The sequence below is a fragment of the Corvus moneduloides genome, chromosome 30 (genome assembly GCF_009650955.1).
Source record: "Corvus moneduloides isolate bCorMon1 chromosome 30, bCorMon1.pri, whole genome shotgun sequence".
Classification (NCBI taxonomy): Eukaryota; Metazoa; Chordata; class Aves; order Passeriformes; family Corvidae; genus Corvus; species Corvus moneduloides.
In genome coordinates, this window is record NC_045505.1 from 2,566,749 (window position 1) to 2,586,931 (window position 20,183).

At 47.2% G+C, this 20,183-nt stretch overlaps 1 protein-coding gene across 4 annotated transcripts in view; it reads left to right on the plus strand.

Annotated features, from left to right (window-relative positions):
* The window catches only part of DIP2B (disco interacting protein 2 homolog B), a 62,400-nt gene that overhangs the window by 13,195 nt on the left and 29,022 nt on the right, over positions 1–20,183 (plus strand). For 3 of the 4 annotated variants that reach the window (XM_032093838.1, XM_032093839.1, XM_032093841.1), the window contains exons 2-4: positions 14,153–14,224; positions 19,091–19,228; positions 19,739–19,864. In XM_032093838.1, coding sequence (XP_031949729.1) covers positions 14,153–14,224; positions 19,091–19,228; positions 19,739–19,864 — 336 coding nt within the window. Of the gene's footprint in view, positions 1–3,125; positions 3,148–14,152; positions 14,225–19,090; positions 19,229–19,738; positions 19,865–20,183 lie in introns of those variants that run through there. The other variant, XM_032093840.1, reaches the window with a different exon arrangement.

Here is a 20,183-nt window from a genome sequence, read left to right on the forward strand (position 1 = left end):
GTGCTAAGAAAGAAATAATCCTGTTGTGCAAGAGATGTTGGAGAGAAGTGGTTGTTTTATTTCCCAAACATCATCATTTCTCTTGAGAGACTGTTACGTGGCGTGGCATGAATTTTACTCCTGTGAAACACATGGAGTCAGCAGAGAAGTCTTGGAGAGCAAATTGGAGGGCAACGATCCAACACAGAGCCGTGTCCGCAGTCCTTCTCTTTCAGAGGTTTTTGCTTAATTGCAGATTTTCTATTTGGACGTTAATCCTTTAGTTTCTCTTTCTTGGCAGAATACCTCATCTTAAATTATTACTGTCAACACATCCTTAGCCCTTCCTGCCCCTCCACCCCCTAGTTGTGAGTGCTGTCTGTGGTGCTTTGCTTTGCTGTAAAAGGCCATGGTGTTTGTAGCTGAAAGCAAAGCCTGCTGTGAATATCATATTTTATCCAAAAGACACAAGCAGCTCCCCATTAATATTATTACATTGACACCCTGGTTTTATAAACAGTGGAATGTTCTGTGGAATGGTTGTTATCCAGTGATTATGGCTCCATTAGGCACAGGAACAGATGGTTCCTGTCCAAGTACTTTTTATGTTGTCATTTCTAGCAGGAATAAAAGGGAATGTTGAATTTTCATCTCTTCAGCGGTGAGGCTGGAAAGGTCACATAGGCTGTGGTGGAGGAACTCGTATTAAAGTGAGGTTGGGAGACCAGGTAGGAAGTGAACTCATCTCTGGAATCATGGAATGGTTTGGGTTGGAAGGGACCTTAAAGCTCATCTCATTCCACCCTGCTGCCATGGACAGGGACACCTTCCAGTCTCCCTGCTTGCTCCAAGCCCCGTCCAGACTGAGCACTTCCAGAGATGAGGAATGGTGTGGAATAGACTGGAGCAAGACAGAGAGCACGGATGCTGGAATGGGTTGTAGGTCAGTGGAGCAAGACTGCAATTAGGATGATCCTTAGATGGGCAACCCACAGTGTTCTGTAGGATTTCCAGGTTTAGGATGATCCTTAGATGGGCAACCCATAGTGTTCTGTAGGATTTCCAGGTTTAGGATGATCCTTAGATGGGCAACCCACAGTGTTCTGTAGGATTTCCAGGTTTAGGATGATCCTTAGATGGGCAACCCACAGTGTTCTGTAGGATTTCCAGGTTTAGAAGAGGTGGGGCTCCTGCAGAGATTGAGAGGGAGAGGCCTGGAAAGTCCCTGCCTTCCTTACCAGCCTAAGCAGAGGTGGAATTGGGCCATAGATGTCCAGTAACTCTGCCAGGGTCACCGTGTGAAGCTGAAGCAGCAGCTTTGCCCAGTGCACCTGTGTCCATCCGTGGCCTCCATCCTGCCTTTTTCATCGGGGATGATGTGAAGACCTCAGGATCCCCACAAATGACTGACAAGTCTAATTTCACACCCTCTGCAATTCTTACCTTGTTTTTTCAGGTCATGCATTCGTTTTGTCTCATTTTTTGGTAGGTTTGGGGTTTTTCTTGGGCATTTTAGAGTTGTGTATTAAATTCTGCGCTGTCCATGCCTAGAGAGAATTTAGCTGGCAGGATTTTTTTCCTATTGTGAGAACCAGAGAGTTCAAAGTTGGGCTTCTGTTTTCGACGAGTAAGTTGGAGGATTTACGTGTCTTTTTGCATAGTAATAAACCCAAGATAATTCTGTAGAATTAAGCACTAATGGGAAATAAGGCAATCAAGTTTAGTTTGTTATTGAAAGTAATTCTGCTTCCAGCTTGGAGGGACATTGGCTATTGCTGAGAGAAACTGCACAGTCACCTTTGCTTGAAATTTAATGCAGAATGGAAAATTAAAATATGATCTCACTCTCATTAAAATTAAGTAATTGATGTCATCATTCAATTAAAAGATTTTTTAGAAGATTTCGACAAATCTTTTCAGGTTGTTATTAAAACCTGACCAACCAGTGATCCCTAAATTGGAGGAAATGGGGATAGTTCTCTATTAGGTAACAGAGAGGTAAGGGAGCATCTCAGGAAAATCCCCAAGTGGCAAACTCAACCCTGAACTCCTGAAGGCAGAGCTAGCAGTGTCCTTCTCCTTCATGGAGATTCCAGCTCGGCATCCCAGATTGCAGGGAATCTTTCATCTCTTGCTCTGGGCTACACAGAGCCAGAGTGGCAAAAGAGACTCGAGGTTTTGTGCTGGCTTCATCATTTTCAGAGTATGAATATTTAATTTAGGCTTCTTAAGGCTTTTAGCAGATTTGTCAGGCTGCTTGCTGTGGTAGTGTATGTGAGGACAACTGGAGAGAGCATTTGGATTCGCTTATGGTGTGGAAGTAGGGTTTATTTGTTTTGATTTATTACTGAAATACTTTTAAGAAGCTCATCTTGTTCTTGTTCAACTTCCCCATAATCTTAACCAGAAAATAGAACCAGCAGTTCTTACTTTTCCCCAGTTTGAGCCCAGCCAAACAAGTGCTGTGTCCCATCCAAGCAATACTTTCCTTGCCCATGGAAACCAGGCTGTGTTGTCACTCTGCAGTGGGGAACACGGATTTCCTCAGCTCTGCTCTGTGGGCAGGAGCAGCTTCCAAACAAACCCTCAGCTCCTCCATCCCTGGGTGTTTTCCCCCTCACTTTGTGCACAGAAGGCCCTGATACTGGACTTGTGCATCCCAAGCAGTGCCAAGCAGTGTTTTGGTGCCAGTGTCCAGCTTTCACTTGGTTAGGGCTGAAATCTGCTTATTTATACTGCTGTTATGGGGTTAGAAGTTTATATAAATATTTCATCATTTTGGACCCGTTTTTACAATAATCTTGGAGAGGTTGCACCTTGTTAGTGCAAATACACCATGGAACTTTTCCCTGTCACTAGACATAAATAGTTCCTTCTTTTCCAAGTTCAAGACATGCTGGTCAAGTGAGCAGTGCAGGACATGAGGGCAGGTCTGGTTGCCTTTCAGCACATGAGAGCCCCTTTCGTTTGTGTTCTTTTAGTTTTTGTCAAGTTGCTGACTGTGTGTTCTTAAATAATCCTGCTGATTTCTCCATACTTCCTTCCTTCTACAAGCGAGACATTTGAGAAATCAGTTTATTTAAATTGGAAGAGGAGATATTGCACCCTCAGAGAGGCAACGGGAGGAAAATTCTCTATCAGAAGTAGTTGTGGATTTGGAGATGGCTGGTGAGTAAGATCTTTCTTACTTTCAGGCCTGTTTATTTTGGTTCAAGGTCCACTGGTGTCAGTGTGGAGGGGATATATGACCTCCCTGTTTTGTGAAGATACGTTTTGACAGCAGTGATGTACTGACAGAAGGCAGGAAAATTCCATGTGTGAGGATGTTGGTGATTGGAACAACAGAAATATCAGGGTGATAGCACAATATCCTGTGTAACGAGGGCAGTAAATTGACTGTTCCTTCTCTTCATGGTAAAAGGATGTTTTTTCTACTTAAAAAGGCCACTTTGCACCAAAAACTGAACGTCATTCTTTTTGAAGAACTATTAATGTGCTTTATTAATTAGGAGGAGTGGGCGTGCTGGGAGAAAAGTGTATTCTCCGCTGAAGTAGCTGAGTTCAGTGACTTTGGGGTGGGTTTGCAAAGTGCAGCTGGGTTGTTGGGCTGAGCTTGGAGGGTTCTCTTTGCTGCTGAGTTTGGCTCATTATTTTGATCTTCCACGCAGCTTAAAGGCTTTCACATGAGAAGGATCTTGCCACATCCTGCTCCGCAGCAGGAACAAAGCGCTGCTGGAGCAGACGTTGACTCTGCCCAAAGAGCCCTGAACAGAAGTTGCTCCTCGCGTGATCCTTCTTGTAAAGAGCATTGCAGCTGACAGGATAATGGGGTTTCTTAGCCCTGCTGGTGATGTGCCAACAGGGTTTCCTTAGCAGTGCCATTCTTTGAGGAGCCGTGGATGCTGATGTAAACACAACTGAAAGCTTCACACAGCCCGGACTGAGCGCAGGGCCTGGAATCTGCTGCTCATGCCATGCTGCGCAGGACATTTTTCTTCTGCTCTGTCTATTTAAGTCTGCTTTCCCAGGCTTGTAGGCGACTTGAATGGGTTGTACTGTTGAGCGCAGGAAAGCTGGCCTGGTGTCTGCATGGAGGAGCTGTACCCGCTCCGTGGGGCAGCCTCCCGTTCCCAGGGATACAGAATCGTGTTGGGATGGGGGTGTGCAGAGCAGGTTCAAGGGTATTGAACAAGGTGTTTTGGTTCCCACTAGTCAGGCTTGAAGGGAATGAGTAGGAAACCCAAGCCTGGCTCTGTGCTGCTCCCAGAGCTGCTGCTGCTGCTGCCTCCGTCAGGAACGCGTCGGGAATTTGGTGGGATTCTCCGCCAGTCAAATTACAGGTGTCGCACACTAATTGGAGGCTGGTAAAAGTTTAATAATTGTATTGCTTTGCCTTTAAGTAGTGGGATCCTGCTCTGGTGACTAATGCTGTTTAATAGTGACTGTCCTCGAGTGAGCTCTTGGGAGTGCAGTGACTAGGGATTCTGTTTCAGATTTCAGCGCTTTGGGAGAAACAACGTATTTTGTTCTCTTGAGCAGCCTCCACTTTCTCTGCTGCATTTTCTATGGAAAGGGAGTAATGTCCTTATGAACACACTCTTGGTACTGGCTCTTTAGGAAAACCAGGGCAGGAGGGGTGTGGGATATGTATCTCACCTCTCGATTTTTGGAAGATTCATTCTTGCGGTTGATTTTTCACTGTACTTGGTCGGTTCAATTTTTAGTTGGGTTTTGTTTGAGGAGGGATTTTGTAAGTGCTAATGCCTCCATCAAGTTCTCTTTCTTTGTTTCATCATGCATAATCACCAACCTCATCGCACTGTGACTTGGAATAGCATTATCCCATCTGGAAATACATAATTACTGCGCAGGGTGAGGTGCCAACTGGGTTCGTTTCTGTGCTCTGTTTAAGGGCAGGTCAGAGTTGCTGAATCCTTGGTGTGAGCAGGTGTGTTTGATCACTAGATTGGGCAATAATTGCTCTTCTTTCTTCTCCTCTTCTTGCATCTTACTCAAGAATCTAGGATTTGATTAGGAAAAGTAACTTCAGGTCCGGCTGGATTGAACCGGGCTGTGTATCCAAACTGCCTTTTGGTATGGCTGGACACGGTGTTGCTGCGGAGTCAGGATGGGAGGAGAGTTACCAGCAAGGAGTCCCTGTGGCACTTGGCTTATGTTAAAAATTGAAGTCAACAGAATTATTAAATACTGACACCTGAGAGCCAAGAAAAGGTGGGCGACAGGAGTCGCGCACAGGATTAAAACCTGCAGTAACTTCTATTTTAATCTCTTTGTTTGTATTCCTGGGCTAAAACCAGGCTTGATTTGGAAAATCATCTGTCCACACTTGTCTATGCCATGTAGAAAGTGCAGGCTGCGAGAACAGGCAGAGTTTGTGTATAATGTCTCATCGTTGAGCTGGACAAGCAACTCCTGGGAGAGCGTTATCAGCACTCACAGCTCAAATAATTCCTGGAGGAGAGACAATGCTCTACCTGCCTGAATCAAGTGCTGAATCACAGGGCTGTCACAGTTTAGTCATTTCCTGGGAAACTTTGCTTTTCAGTCTGGTGGGAGAGTGCGAGGTCTGCACTTGTGCTGGGGATTGAACACCTGGGAATTTCTGCTGGTGTCTGTGAGCAGGAGGTTAGTCAGCAAAAAGAATTGTTCAGGGCAGAATCACTTCAGCTGGGTTATTTAATGCTCTGGGAGTTGTCTTGCTTTACTCAGCTCAGCTGGTTCTTGGGTACGTGTGTGTGACACTGTGCGTGTCCCCTCCTGTAGATTGTTCTGGTGCAGGGCTGCTGTTAAAACTCTGCAGTGCTCCTGCCTCTCAACTCACATGGTTCTCACTGACTGCGTGTCAAAAATAGATGAAAACATTTCTCCTGAACAGATTTTGTAAAATCCTGTTTGTGGCAAAGTCTTGGCTTCATTGCATTCGGGAGGGAAAACGTGTTTTCCCCCAATGACAAGTTGTAGCTATTTAAAGGATTTTTACTTTTTATCCCTAGGATGGGGTTACATGGAAGACCTATTATTTGTATATGGAATTCAACTGTTTATGTGCATGTGCTGCACGTAAATTTTATGGGTAACGTAAAATTTCTACGGCTGCACTTCACAATAGAGTATCTCATATAAAGTTGACTTTGGTGATTGGATTTTGCAGGTGTTTGTTGGAGGCAGTTGAGCAGAGCCTGTGTTTCGGGTTATCAGGGCTAACACAATTTACTCATGGAGTTGGAAGGTTTTAAGAGTTTCTCTTCAAGAGTCTTTGAAGCCTTTTAAAAAATATTTTACCTTTTGGAAAGGTAGATGTTAGCTGTGCGTTGGCAGCATGATTTCTGTGGCTGATCACAGAATCGCAGAATCCTTGAGGTTGGAAAAGCCCTCCAAGGTCATCGAATCCAACCTGCGACTGATCCCCACCCTGTCATCAGCCCAGAGCACTGAGTGCCACGTCCAGTCATTTTCTGGACACCTTCAGGGCTGGGGACTCCACCACCTCCCTGAGCAGCCCTTTTCAATGTCTAACTGCCCTTTCCATGAAGAAATTCCTCCTGATGCACAAGTGCATTTTGCATCCCGTTGTCCCAGCTGAGGATCTGAAAGGCAAAGTCTTTCTGGCTCTTTAGTTCTTACACGGAGGTGAAGAAGAGGCCGTTTGACCAATGTACCTGAGGACGTCCTTTAAATGAACTTTAAATAGAGATACCAGGACGTGGTGATGCTGTATGAGCCACACACGGTCACTGTGAGCAACGTTCTCTGTTGCTGTGAGAGAAGAATCAACCAGAGCACAGTTACACCCACGAGAGGCTCTTTATTCCCAGTCCTAGCTCCCAAAGCCTCTGAGAACTCATTTTGCTGACCGTGGATAGTGCTATTTTCAGCAGAAATGCCCGTGCTAAGTTCCCAGATGTGTCTTTGTGTGGGAGAGGGAGGGTCTGCAGCTGAGGTTGAGCTGGTGACACCTCCTTGTCGCTGATGCCCCCAGCCCAGGTGTACAGGGGGAACTGGACCCTGTCCTTAGCTCACCCACTTGGTGATGCATCACATATGGCCTCGAAGATTACAGCTGGAAATACACAGCACAGACGGGTGAATCGAGGACACTGGATCTGCTGCAACTCGGAAATGCTGCTGAAAGATAAAGAGATTCTTCGGTGTAGTTTCAGGAGTTGGATTTACTGCTTAAAGTTAGAACACCAAAAAAGCCCTTGAGGTTTATGGTACCCAGTGAGTGACCCGGGGCGAAGAGCACCTTGTGACCTGGCATGACCCAGACCTTGAACACAGGGCAACCGTGCCACAGAAACCTCATCTTGAATGGAATTCTTTAGAAATAATAAATGTTGAGATTAAAATAGTTTTAATTTGGTAAAACAACACTCCTAAGCCTTTAGAAAAGGGTTTTGGAACTGCAGAACAGAGCCCCCACAGTGCTGCAGCCAAGTCGGCTTGTTCTGTGTGTGTAAATTAATCTGGAGCTGATCTGTCTGTGAAACTTCTAACACCGAAGCTGTAGCAGTCTAATGCTTGTGCCCAACAAATACAGCTTTGTGAGCCCGGCTGGGTTTTCAGTGCCCTATTCATGCTCCTCCAGGGAATACAATGGTGCTGTTAAAGGGAAACTACAGAGCCCAAACCTGCGCTGGTTGTTTGGTGACAAGTACGGGGAGTAAGGTGTTATTTCTTTCAAGAAATCAGACTTTTTCTGGAAGACTGTTAGTTCACAGACCTTGCTATTATCTCCAAGAAGGAAACCTGATATACAGCTTCACCCAAAGGAAGGAGGAGGGAATCTTTGAAGCTGCATCATCATTTGGCCTCAAACAGAACGAGGCAATTGTCTAAACTTGTTTCAAATGCAGTTTTTGTGCTGCAGTTGTAGCTGAGAGTGGTAGGAGGAGTTTAAGGCCATTGCACAGGTACAGTCTATTTGAGCACACGGCCTTAGAAAAAAAGGTTTAAATGTTGTGTTTTGGGTTGCTGAAGCCTTGGAGTGAAGATATCCCAGTTTTAACCCTCAGTAAAACCATTGGGGAGAATGTGGGATGTCTAGAAGTTTCCAGTTCTCCAGGAAAATCACAGAATCCCAAACTGGCTTGAGTTGGAAGGGAACTTAAAGTCCATCCAGTCCCACCCCCTGCCATGGGCAGCGACAGTTTCCACTATCCCAGGTTGCTCCAAGCCCTGTCCAGCCTGGCCTGGACACTTCCAGGGATGGAGCATCCTCAGCTCCTCTGGACAACCTGTGCCAGGGCCTCAGCACCCTCACAGGGAGGAATTTCTTCTTTAAGAAAGGTGGGAACCAGCTGTAAATACATAAAATGTAAATACATACAGCATTTCTTACTAAGTGCTGGCCTGATGTTGTGCCCATTTTTTGCCCAGGCCACAAGTGCACTTAGTCCTCACTTCGGCTTTCTCAAACGTGCTACCTCCCACTCCAGTCACACTTGAAAGGCCTTATCTGGAGGTGACATGCAGCAAAAGGACATTCTGGACTTTCAGCAGCACTGCTGGTCTTCATTGTCTCGGTGTTGGCACTCCAGACTCAAGCCTGCTGGCCCAGACTCTGTGTTCTGCTCTTTCAGAGCAGGTTCGAGCTGATGAAACCACGGGGAGATGTTTCCTGTCCTGTGCCTGGATGTGAGCAGGGGAGTAGGCAAGAAAGGCCAAGTCATCAGGTCATTTATAGGGGTCAGACCTGAAATGCAGATGCAGCAGTGATAATAGAATAATTCCATTATTTTTGTTATAATCTTTTTATCATGTTTGCTTTTAGTAGAGTAGCTGTCTGTGCTTTGGGGCTAATGGAAGTTCCAGAAGCACCACCAGGATTCCCTGGTAGCACAAACTGTTGGAAACATCAACAGATTTTTTTTTTTTTTTTTTTAAAGCATGCAAACATTTTTTTAAACACACACAAACTGCTTTCCAATTGGAATCTTTTCCTTGCTGCAGCCCAGTGTTTGGAGGCTTTGTTGGGGAGATGCTGTGCCCTACGTGATCATTTTCCTTAATTTCTCTACTGTAGTAATTATGGTTTTGTTAGACAGTAAATGATTCAGTGTTCTCATTCCATGGGGGAAGGGGAGCAGGGATGTTGAAAGAGGAGCATTGTCTGAGCTAGCAGGATTAGCGGGTGTTACCACCTTGCACTGATTGAGCACCACTGGTTAGAACAGATCATCAACGCTAATTGCTGAAAAGCAGCCTGGCGTCACTGGCCGGGCGGGGAGTGAGGCTCCCGGGACTCTGGGCTCCTCTGGTGCCAGATTTGAATATAGGTGTGACATCCAGGCTGATCAGGATTTGAATATAGGTGTGGCATCCAGGCTGATCAGGTGTCATTCCCTGAGCTTCCCTGGTCTTTGCCACTGCAAGCTCATCCTTCCTTTTGCACTCCCAGCGATCAGAACATTCTTGGATTTGAGGATCAATTCTGTATTTCCTCTGAAGAAATTAGGAGAATCGGATGACGATGGTAGTGGTGGGGGGGCTGTGTTTACACCTGGTCTGTTCCAGGGCACTGCTTACCTGTGGAAGCTGAAGACGTCGCTGCACCAGAGCTGTCGCTGCAGCAGAGGTGGCAGGAAGGAAGAAGAGCCTCTTCCTCCGCCACAGCAGCAGCTCAGCTCACTCTCATCTTTCCTCTGAAACCCCTAAAACTGCTTCCCTTTGAGCAGAACCCCATTTCCTGGGAAGGGCCTCAGCTTGGGGAGGCTCAGCCTCGGCTCACGGCAGATATGGATAAATACAGAGTGAACTGAACAGAAATGGTGGCTGGGAGGGAGCCAGGAGAGTCTCAAAGCTGCTCATGTTTTAATTTCTTCCTTGGGAATGAACAAACACCATTTTACAGCCGAATTATCAGCTCTCGTTTGCTTTGCTGATGGTTCTTTGTAGTGCCCTGTCTTCCATCTGCCTGGAGAGGGGTTGTGGTTCTTAGGGTGGGTTTTGAGCTCTCTGGGGAGAATTTAGCACCCAAAGTGTCACTGAGTGTTTTGTTTGTGGAAGGGGGAGTTATTGTTTGACCAAGGTTATGTCAGAGGAGCGAATGGTTCCAGAGTCTGCAGCCCTATTGTCCTGGTGCTCTTCCTGTGGCTGTAACTTGTGATATTCCGTGAGGAAGTCCACGTTTGTGTCCAGATCTCGCCATTTCCATTTCCTGTAGATCAGCAGAAAAGGAATAGGGTGAAAGAAAACTTTTTCTTTAGTGATTCTTTTGTTTCTGTGTCAGTGGATTGGTACCAAATTTGGACTCTGCATGACCAGATAAGAGGATTTATTCAACAAATTCATTCCACCTGTGCCACGTGTCAAAGGGACACTTGTTTCCAAGGCTGGACACGCTAATTTGGTTGTGACAGTTGTGGTTGCAGTAGTCAAATCATCATGTCCATGAGGTGACTCTACACCCATGCCTGCACATGAGGTTTTTCCCAAAAGGACAATCCCTGTGTCTTGCTGGCGCTTTATTTCAGGTGATCGTGGTTTGGTTCACACCTGTGTGGATGGTGCTCTGGAAAGAACTCGGATTTATCTCTTTCCCCAAACCTTTCAGTCCCTGCTGCCCAGTTCCACTTCAGTAGGGCTGGTCTCAAAATTGAGGCTTTACATTTCCTAATCCTGTGCAGGTGTTTGAGACTGTCAACCTGTTTGTCAACAGGATGGTTGATCTATTTTTTTATGTTATAACAACATGAAAATTCAGATGGAATTGGAAATTCAGCACTAGGAAGATAGAGAACTGCCAGGGAGTCCCAGGAATCTATCACCTTTATTATATTTACTGCTTGAATTTTTCTCCTTGGAACTTCTCTCCTTTTGCCAAGTAACATAAGGCTTTTATTTGTTTCATTGGCTTATGCTCAGAGAATCCTTTTTACAACAATAATATCAACGATGTGCATCACATGGAGCTGAGGTTGCAAGTAGTGCTGTGGCCTGAGTTACCTTCTTGTTTCTCAGTAGTATCTCACCTTGGCTTCACATTTCCAAATGCGAGCCTGGGAACCAGGCCCTGCTTGCATTCCAGTGTGGATGGGTTTGTTTTCTTGGTGGGATATTGGTGTGGAACAAGTAATTAGAGAGAATTCTCTGCTTTCCAGCATGTGAAACAGAAAGGGATGCTACTAGTAGTTAAAGTTCTGGTATTTGTTCATAATGTACTTACATTATTTGTATATATTGTGTTCCTTAGTAATTCCAACAATTTTCTGTGGCAAATGTTTCATTATATGTAGTGTGTAACCACCAATGGCAAGAGTACAATTAAATCTTGGGGAGAAATTAATCACAGAATAAGAGCTCTGAACAGACCTGTGGGTTGGCTTATAAGGAGAAACCCCTCCCTTCTCTGTGTACCTGTGTTTGTTTTCCTGCAGTGTCCATCCCCTGGCTCCGTGTGCCTCCCAAATGGACATGTGTGTTCTGGCAGCCCAGAGGGTCACCTTGTCCTGGGGACTGCCAGGTCCTGTGTCCCTGGCCGGGCGAGGGAGGGGATGGTCACGCTCTGCTCTGGCCTGGGGCTGCCTCACCTCCAGTCCCACAATATCAACAAGATCTAAAGCTGTTGCAGAGGGTCCAAAGGAGGGACACAGGGTGGGGAAGGGTCTGGAGGAGTGGCTGAGGGCTCTGGGTCTGTTCAGCTGGAGAAGAGACTGAGGGGACTCATTGGGGGCTGCAGCTTCATCCCGAGGGGCAGCTCCGATCTCTGCTCCCTGTGACCAGTGGCAGGACACGAGGGAACAGCTGGAGCTGGGCCAGGGCAGGATATCGGGAAAGGTTCTTCTCCCAGAGGAGGGTCAGGCACTGCCCAGGCTCCCCAGGGAATGGGCACGGCCCTGAGGCTGCCAGAGCTCCAGGAGCGCTGGGACAGCGCTGCCAGGGATGCCCAGGGTGGGGTTGTTGGGGTGTCTGTGCAGGGCCAGGGGTGGGACTGGAAGATCCCTGGGGGTCTCTTCCAACTCATGACATTCCATGATTTTCTGAAAACTGCCTCTGAAAGTGGAGGCAGACCTGGGCAGAGCTGCTGCAGTCACTCAGCACGTCGTCCTTGGCCACATGGGAGCTCAGTTTGTCCCTCTCCCTGCACGTACCTGTCCGGTGAGCGGGGTGAGCGTCACCTGAGCTCTGCATTGCAGTCAGGCACTAAAATTACTGCTTTGCTTGGCATTTCAGTGCTTCGTGGACATTCTCCTTTTCAGCTGCTGGATTTGTTTGGACTTGTTGGGCCCTGACTCAAACGTAGTGTTAGAGGAGTGTGATAAAACTCTGTGTGCAGATGCACACCCTGCCCTGAGCAGTGCCAGTCAGAGACCCATGGAATGCTTTGGGTTGGAAGGGACCTTAAACCTCATCCCGTTCCACCCCCTGCCATGGGCAGGGGACACCTTCCACTATCCCAGGTTCCTCCAAGCCCCAGTGTCCAACCTGGCCTGGACACTTCCAGGGATCCAGAGGCAGCCTGTGCCAGGGCCTCCCCACCCTCACAGGGAGGAATTTCTTCTCGATATCGTATCTAAACCTCTGTCAATTTGAAGCCATTAAGTTTGAGTCCCACTCCAGCTCTGAAACTCCTGGCCTCGGTGTTTCAAGTGCCACTGGTGTTTGAGTGCCCAGCACTAAGGAGTGCAGTCCATTCCCTTTCCAGGCATTTCACAAATCACCTTTGGAACCCAACTGGGCACTTAGCTGGAATGTTTTAGCAGAAATGCTGGTGGTGTTGGGAGGCTTAGAGCCTGAAGCCTGTAATCCCCTTTTGTGGTGTGGCCCCCGGCGCCGGCAGGAGGGGACTGGCAGGAGGATCCTGTTCAGAGCAAACCCTGAGGCCGGAGCTGCTCCGGGGCTGAGGCTGTTCCCTCTCAGTTCAGGCTCACAGCAAAGAAAACATCCTGTTTGTGATCACTCACTTCTTGTCATCGTATAACTGTGGCTTGATTTTAGCTTGATACCAAATAATTCTGTTTTCTTAGTGCTGTGAGTTTGAGTGCTCCCCATCTCCGGGAGGTGGGAGGTTCTAAGTGCTGGGCAGGCTACGAAGAGGCTTGAAACGCTGCAGGGCTGTTTGTTTTAATCCCTCCAAGGTTTCAGTCTTTCTTGTGGTTCTGATGTAATGTGAGAAATTAAAACAAAAGGCAGCAGCCAGATGGTGCATCTCCAGGATCAGACAGATTAGTTTTTTAAAAGAGGGAAAAGTTTACAAATGCTTATTCTGATCTCTAGAGTAATCACTCTAATAATAATCACTCCAGAGGGGATTCTTCCCCTCTGCTGTGCTTTTGTGACAGCCCACCTGGAGTCCTCTGTCCAGTTCTGGGGCCCCCAACATAAGAAGGATGTGGAACTGTTGGAGCAAGTCCAGAGGAGGCCACAAAGTTGAAAAAGGGACTGGAGCACCTCCCTTATGGAGACAGGCTGGGAGAGTTGGGAATAATCAGCATGGAGAAGAGATGGTTCTGTGGAGACTGCACAGCACCTTCCAGTGTCTGAAAGGGCTACAGGGAAGCTGGAGAAGGACAATTCATCAGGAACTGCAGTGACAGGACAGGGGGAACGGGTTCAAACTGAAAGAGGGGAAGTTTAAGTTACATATGTGGAAGAAATTCCTCCCCATGAGGGTGGTGAGGCCCTGGCACCTGGATCATGGGCTGTGCTTGCTGGCCAAGAGTCTGGAAGTTGACTGCCCATCCTTGCCTCAGTTTTTGGAGACCCCCTGAGCAGCTGCTGGAGTGGACTCGCTTTGTTTGCTGTTTGATTAGTTGAAGATGAGGCTCTGAATTTGCACTTCCCCTTCCCCCTGTTGGTTGGGAATTATCCCACTTTGTTCGCCTAAGTTGTTTTGTGGTTACAGAATATTTTCATGCACTCCCAGTTTCCCTTTTTAGGTTTTCACTGCTTTGATATTCCGTTTAGATAGCTGCTGTGATCTGAGTTATTGCATTTAAATAGTGGATAGTGTAGGTCTCTGATCCCAAGGGAAACTGCAGAAGTTCTGTAATATGGAGCTTTGAAATCCGAATGTACTTGGATTCATTGAGTTTCAGGTTTTCTTCAGCTGTGTTCAGGTAAAACTTTCATGGCACTGAAAAAAAAGCAAGCAGACCTCAAACTGAAAAATTCTAATGTGATTAAATGAGTTTTCTTTGCTTGTTTTTAGGGGACATCACACAGAAGGGGTATGAGAAGAAGAGAGCAAAGCTGCTGGCTCCGTATGTTCCGCAAACCCAAGGTAGGTCCTCATTTGGGCTGGAATCAGGATTTTGTAGAGCTGTGACATTAAAGGGATCTGTGGAATGGAGCACTGAGATCCCATTTGCCAACTCTGGATTATTCTGTTCCGTAGGTGTTTCCTGAGCTGATCCATGACAGTGTGGGGGGGTGTGGATTGGGTCTATAGATCTTGTCTTCTGTTGAGCTCCAGGGATTCCTGGCAGCTCCAGAGCTTGTTGGTGGGACTCTGCAGTGCTGTGGGAGGGTGGGGAGGCCGTGGCACAGGGTGCCCAGAGAAGCTGGGGCTGCCCCTGGATCCCTGGAAGTGTCCAAGGCCAGGCTGGGCAGGGCTTGGAGCAACCTGGAATAGTGGAAGGCGTCCCTGCCCATGGCAGGGGGTGGGACTGGATGAGGTTTAAGGTCCCTCCCAACCCAAAGCATCCTGTGATCGCCCACATCCATCCATCACATCCCACTCCCTTGCCTGCTGAGAACTCAGGGGCTCTGGATCAATCCTGACGCTCCTTGAGAACCATTCTGGAAACATTCTCAAAAATGTCTGAACTGCAGTGTTGGTCGGTGCTGTGTCCTTCAGCCATCTTAATGCCTTGTTGGAGAAACGTTAGGATTTTCATAATTTGTTGCTTTATTTTACCAGAGTATCTGAAATCACGTCCTTTGGGTACAGTGGTTTCCTTTGGTTCAGAGATCCGGAGCAGCTCAGCTGGTCGTGTGTGGGATAATTATGTAGAATTGTAAGCTGAAGGACGTGGCTGAATGTGTGTCTAATCATTGTTGTGGGGCTTACCCGGAATAATTGTTACTGAGCTGCTGAGACGTTCAGCCATTAAGAACTGATGTGTCTGGTTCTGACTTCGGGCAGTGACTGGATGTGACGGGGAGTCCTGAATGGAGCTACTGGAATTTACTGAGCCTGGTTTACTGCCAAAAAAAAATTGATAAAGAGTAAAAGCTCAAAGTGCATTTATTGCCCGTCAACACCACGGGACTGGGGGGAAATGGCAGCAGCTCCCTTCAGGCACTTGATGGGGGAACATAAAGTTGTCATGTGGCAACTTCCAGACTCTTCCACCCCAAACCACTGCCCAGTTCCTGCTCTCCAGCTGGTTCTCAGGTTGCATTTGGTTGTTTATTCATCTCAAGCTGGGGCTCGTTCCCTTGTTTGAGGTTGGGTTTTATACCCAAAAGATCAGTGTGTTCTGTCTGAGCCACGTGCTGAAAGGAGCAAGGCAAGCAGAAATTGTAATTTAGCCTTCAAAATGGAGATTTTGTTATGAACAGCTCTCCACGTGCTGAGGACTCCCTGGAGCAGGATGTGATGGGAATCTCAGCAACTTGGTTGCTGCCTATTTATCAAATCTATTTCTGTTACTTAAAGAAACCAAAAATGAACATACACATGACTAATCCCTCTTGATAAGTATGTATTTGTTGAGCAGGTTTTACAGTCCTCAGGCTAGCATTTGTGCCAGTGGAGATCTCGAGCCTGAGGAGGAAATGGGGAATCCTTGGGTGGTTCAGGAGCTCTTGGCAGCCCTGCTTTTGTCCTGAGTCTTCTGGAGGCTGAAGATGATACAATCCTGGCCCCAACCCTGGCACTGTGCACATGTTTGATCTGTCTCAGAAAATGTTTAATTAGGAGGGAAAAAAAGTGTTTGGCGAGACTGGGCTCGTTAATTGTGGGGCTTTGAGAGCTGCCAGTGGAGCCAAAGTCCAGGCAGAGGCCAGGGATGATGGAGGTCACCAATTAACCCAGAGGTTTGATTGCCCTTCCAGCCCAGCTCTCCAGCTTTTTATACATCTCACACCCAGCTGCCCCAGTGTCTGGGAATCTCCTGTTGTAAAAACCCTGTGGAAGTCATGCGTGAGGGATTGGGAATCAGGTCACCTTGGTAATGAGAAGAAAATTAATTTAGTCCACAACAACAACAGCAACAAAGTACTTAGTGCTGGCATTTAGTGCCATTTCTCTGAGCACTGGCTGATGGAGTGTCTCCATTTCATGGATGTGGAATGAGAGGAAGGGAGGGAAGGTGACATGTCAGGGCATGTCAGCAGGATAATTTAGGAGGTTCTTACTGCTCAATCTGTGCTCCATTCACATGGCCTCTGGGAGCTTGCCTCGTTATTCTGGAGTTAAGGCAGCACTGTTAATTACCTAAAGATGCATTTTTTCTTGGTGCAGTATCCATTAAGGTCCATCTAACTGGTAACTCCTGAAAAGTCTCTGCAACCTGCAGATCCCAAAATCTGAAGTCCCTAATTCCAGAGAGTTCTCCTTGATGGGAGGCAGCAGCAAGTGCAGCACATGAAGCCCATGGAGCCGTGCCTGAAGCTGGGCCAGGTGTCCCTGGGTTCTGGGAGTGTGTTAAGGCTGCCCTGGAGACTCAAGTTGGTTATTTCCATGTTTTTATGGGTATGTAGCTTGAACAAAAACATCTTCCAGGAGTAGCCAGTCCAGCCCCAGCACTGCTGTTCCATTCCGTACGCAGACAGCAGAGTGACACGTTTGCAGCTGCTTCCTTGTGCATGTGGCACTTGCTCTCCTTGTTATTCATGCAAACATTTCTCCTTGTTGATCTTCTAATGGTTCAGTCTCTGAATCTCTGAATCATTGGCCCTTCACCAAAACGCAGGAATCACAAAGCAGTCAATTCTCATTAGAAACTAAAGACAGTCAACAGATCCATGGCATCCTTCAAAGCCAATCTAAAATAATTCATTTTCCATCTCTCTGTCATATTTGTCATGTTTCTGCCAGCAGAAAGTGCAGCTGTAGCAGGATTATTCTGAAGGGAGCTCTAGATAAATCACCTGTCACCTGCCAGGCTCGGCTCACTTGTGCTGCTTTGTTGTGTAACCATTAGTGATTTACACTCCTTCCTCCTCTGTGTCTGAACGCTTTGTGAGGCCACTGGAACATGTTATTGTGTCAGAGCAAAATACTGAAACAAAGAGCTTGTTCTCTGTGTGTCGTGTCACTTACAGCCACCTCTGATCCCTTCCTAACTGGAATGTCATGTTTGCCCTGTGATGCCCCGCAGAGAGATGAGAGGCTTTTACAAGACTTACGAAAGAGAACTGAATATGAATTTAATAATTCATTTAAAATAGTGTTAAATCTGCTGCTGACATCTAGTGGGTGCCTGAATTCATAAATACTCGAGTGATCGGAAAACACGAAGCTTTTCTGTTTGGTCTATGAAGTTGTGTTGTCTTTGGATCAAAATAAAACTCTGCTGGGTTTGATGAAGGCAAATAAATGCTACAAAGATGTTAAACTGGTTATCAATGGAATGTGTTCCAGAGTGACAGGAAGGGACACAAACTGATGCTTTTGGATGTGGGTGAACTGAGATTTTGAATCTATAATCTTGCTCTGCAGCCCAGGTCCTGCACCTGAACCCCAGAGATCTCTTTTCCTTTTCCATTCAGCTTTTTGTGCCCCTTGCACATTTGCACAGGGGATGAGAGTGTTTTGATGAGCAAATACAGGACTCTGATATATGTTACCATATCCAAAAAAATACCAGTGGAAAGGGAATTGTTTGTCCCAGTGGAATAATTGTTTGTCCCCCTAATTGGTTTGAGGATTTCTGGCCAGCAGATCTCTTTAACTAGAAATAAAGGTTCTCAGTTTTTGCCATGGTAGTTTAAAGAATCATTAACAATCCACAATTAAGTGGGTTGTTAGTTTGCTCTAACATTCAATAATATTCCAGTAATATTTTGCTCTTTGGGATTTTAGAAGGGACAGGAGATGGATGAAGGAAGATGAGGAATTAAAAAATTGTCTTTCTACAAGAGAGATATTGAGGGGCTGGAGTGTGTCCAGAGACAGGAACAGAGCTGGGGAGGGGGCTGGAGAATCCTGAGGGAGCTGGGGGGATTCAGGGGGGCTCAGGGGGGACCTTTTCACTCCACAACTCCCCAACAGGAGGGTGGAGCCAGGTGGGGGTCAGGAGGTTTGGGTTGGACATCAGGAGGAGTTTCATGGAAAGGGTGCTCAGGCCTTGGCAGGGGCTGCCCAGGGAGGTTTGGAGTGCCCACCCTGGAGGTGTCCAAGGAAGGGCTGGAGGTGGCACTCAGTGCTCTGGGCTGGGGACAAGGTGGGGATTGGGCACAGCTTTGGGACTGGATGGTCTGGGAGGGCTTTCCCAGCCTCAAGGATTCTGTGATCCTGTGGAGACTCCTGCAGCTAGGTCAGGGTGATTTGCTTTTATTGTGAGTCCCTGAGCTCAAGGCACTCACCTGAAGTTGTTTACCTAAAACCACACACCTCGAAAGGTGGTGTAACTGGAATTGAAGCCCAGGATTTGCGGTTTTCTCTCCATTGCTCTGATCCTTTGGTAGTTTGTGAGAATTCTGAAGCAGCACATGCTTAGGTGATGCAGCTGCTCTTGTTTTTGCATGACTCCAGGTGAAATTACAGCTGGGTGACCCCTGGGTTTTAGTTTTCAAAACTTCCCTCTGACACACAGATTCATTTTAAAATTGAACCTCCAGTAGCAACAATTCCGAGTTGCTCTTGCTGAATTATGTAAAATGATGGTGTTTTATCAGATTATCTATTTTGCTCCCTGTTTTAATGGGAAAAACAAACTTTTCCTGGATGATAAAGCCATGCACTTGGCATACTGAAAGCCAGAACCAAACAGCTGGAGGTCTCCTTGGGTTTGTGATTAATGGGAACAGCAAAGGCTCTTGCTGCTGGTTTATTATTGGTTTTCCAGTCAATGACAAACGCTGGTCACTGGGACACTGAGTGACAAACCAGCTTCCCGACATCCACAACGCTGTCATGGGAAAAGGGGAAAGTGTGGTCCAAAAAAGCTCCTTTCATTTCCTGCTCCATGTTTTCCAGGGGTCGATCCAGCATTACAGAAGGAATCCAGACCTCAGATGCCCGTTCCATCTGCAACTCCAGCCTCAGCATCATCCTCCTCATCCAAATTCCACCGAGCTCGCTCAGGGGGAGCCAGAGATGAACGTTATCGATCTGGTAAGGGCAGGGACAAGAGTCCCTCCCCTGGATTCCTCTGCGTGGGGAGGAAAGTGCTGTGTCCTCTCAAGGAATCAAAATTATTATGTCTGCTGATGGAAAGTCCTGTCTTGGTGGTTCTCTGTAATGAAACATCAGACTGTGGGGTGCAGCTGCTGAATCAAAACCCCTTATAAGTAGAAAAAGCAAATAATGCCACCCTGATACTCTGGATTGAGGCAAATTGTTTGGTGCAATTACACAAAGATGTAATGAGCTCAATCCAGAAGTTTCCAGAGTAACAAACCTGGCCCTGCATTCAGCTTGCTAACTTCAGGAACCTCAATTAGTTTCCTTGTTTTAAAAAAGAGAATAAAAGGTGATGCTACTCCTGGGATGGCAGAAAAGAGTCCTTGGGAAGGCGCTGAAAGGGGGATGTCACAAACAGGCGGATCGGGGTATTGGCACCGTAACCCTAACCCTAACTGCTGTGCTCTTGCTGAAGGCAGCTTGTGCCCTTCCCTCTCGCAGACATCCACACGGAAGCGGTCCAGGCAGCGCTGGCCAAGCACAAGGAGCAGAAGATGGCCCTGCCCATGCCCACCAAGCGCCGCTCCACCTTCGTCCAGTCCCCGGCAGACGCCTGCACTCCCCCAGGTGAGGCTGTGCCGGGATGTCCAGGGTCACACCTTCCAAACCAAGGGGCTGCAGTGCTGCCGGTGTTCCAGCTCTTCACACACCTGCAGGGAGTGTGTTAGTCCTCTCTCAGGGCTGGGAAGTGACCTCTCTTCCAGAGTTCTTAAAGAACCACGTGGTGGGATTCTTGGGATGTCCTGTGCGAGGAGTTGGACGTGGATGGTCCTTGTGGGTCCAACTCAGGGTATTCCATGGTTCTATGGTTCAAATTGGCCAGAGCTGAGCAGCCCTGGACTGAGGCCACTTCTGCTTCCCTCACACCCGTTTCTGATGGATAATT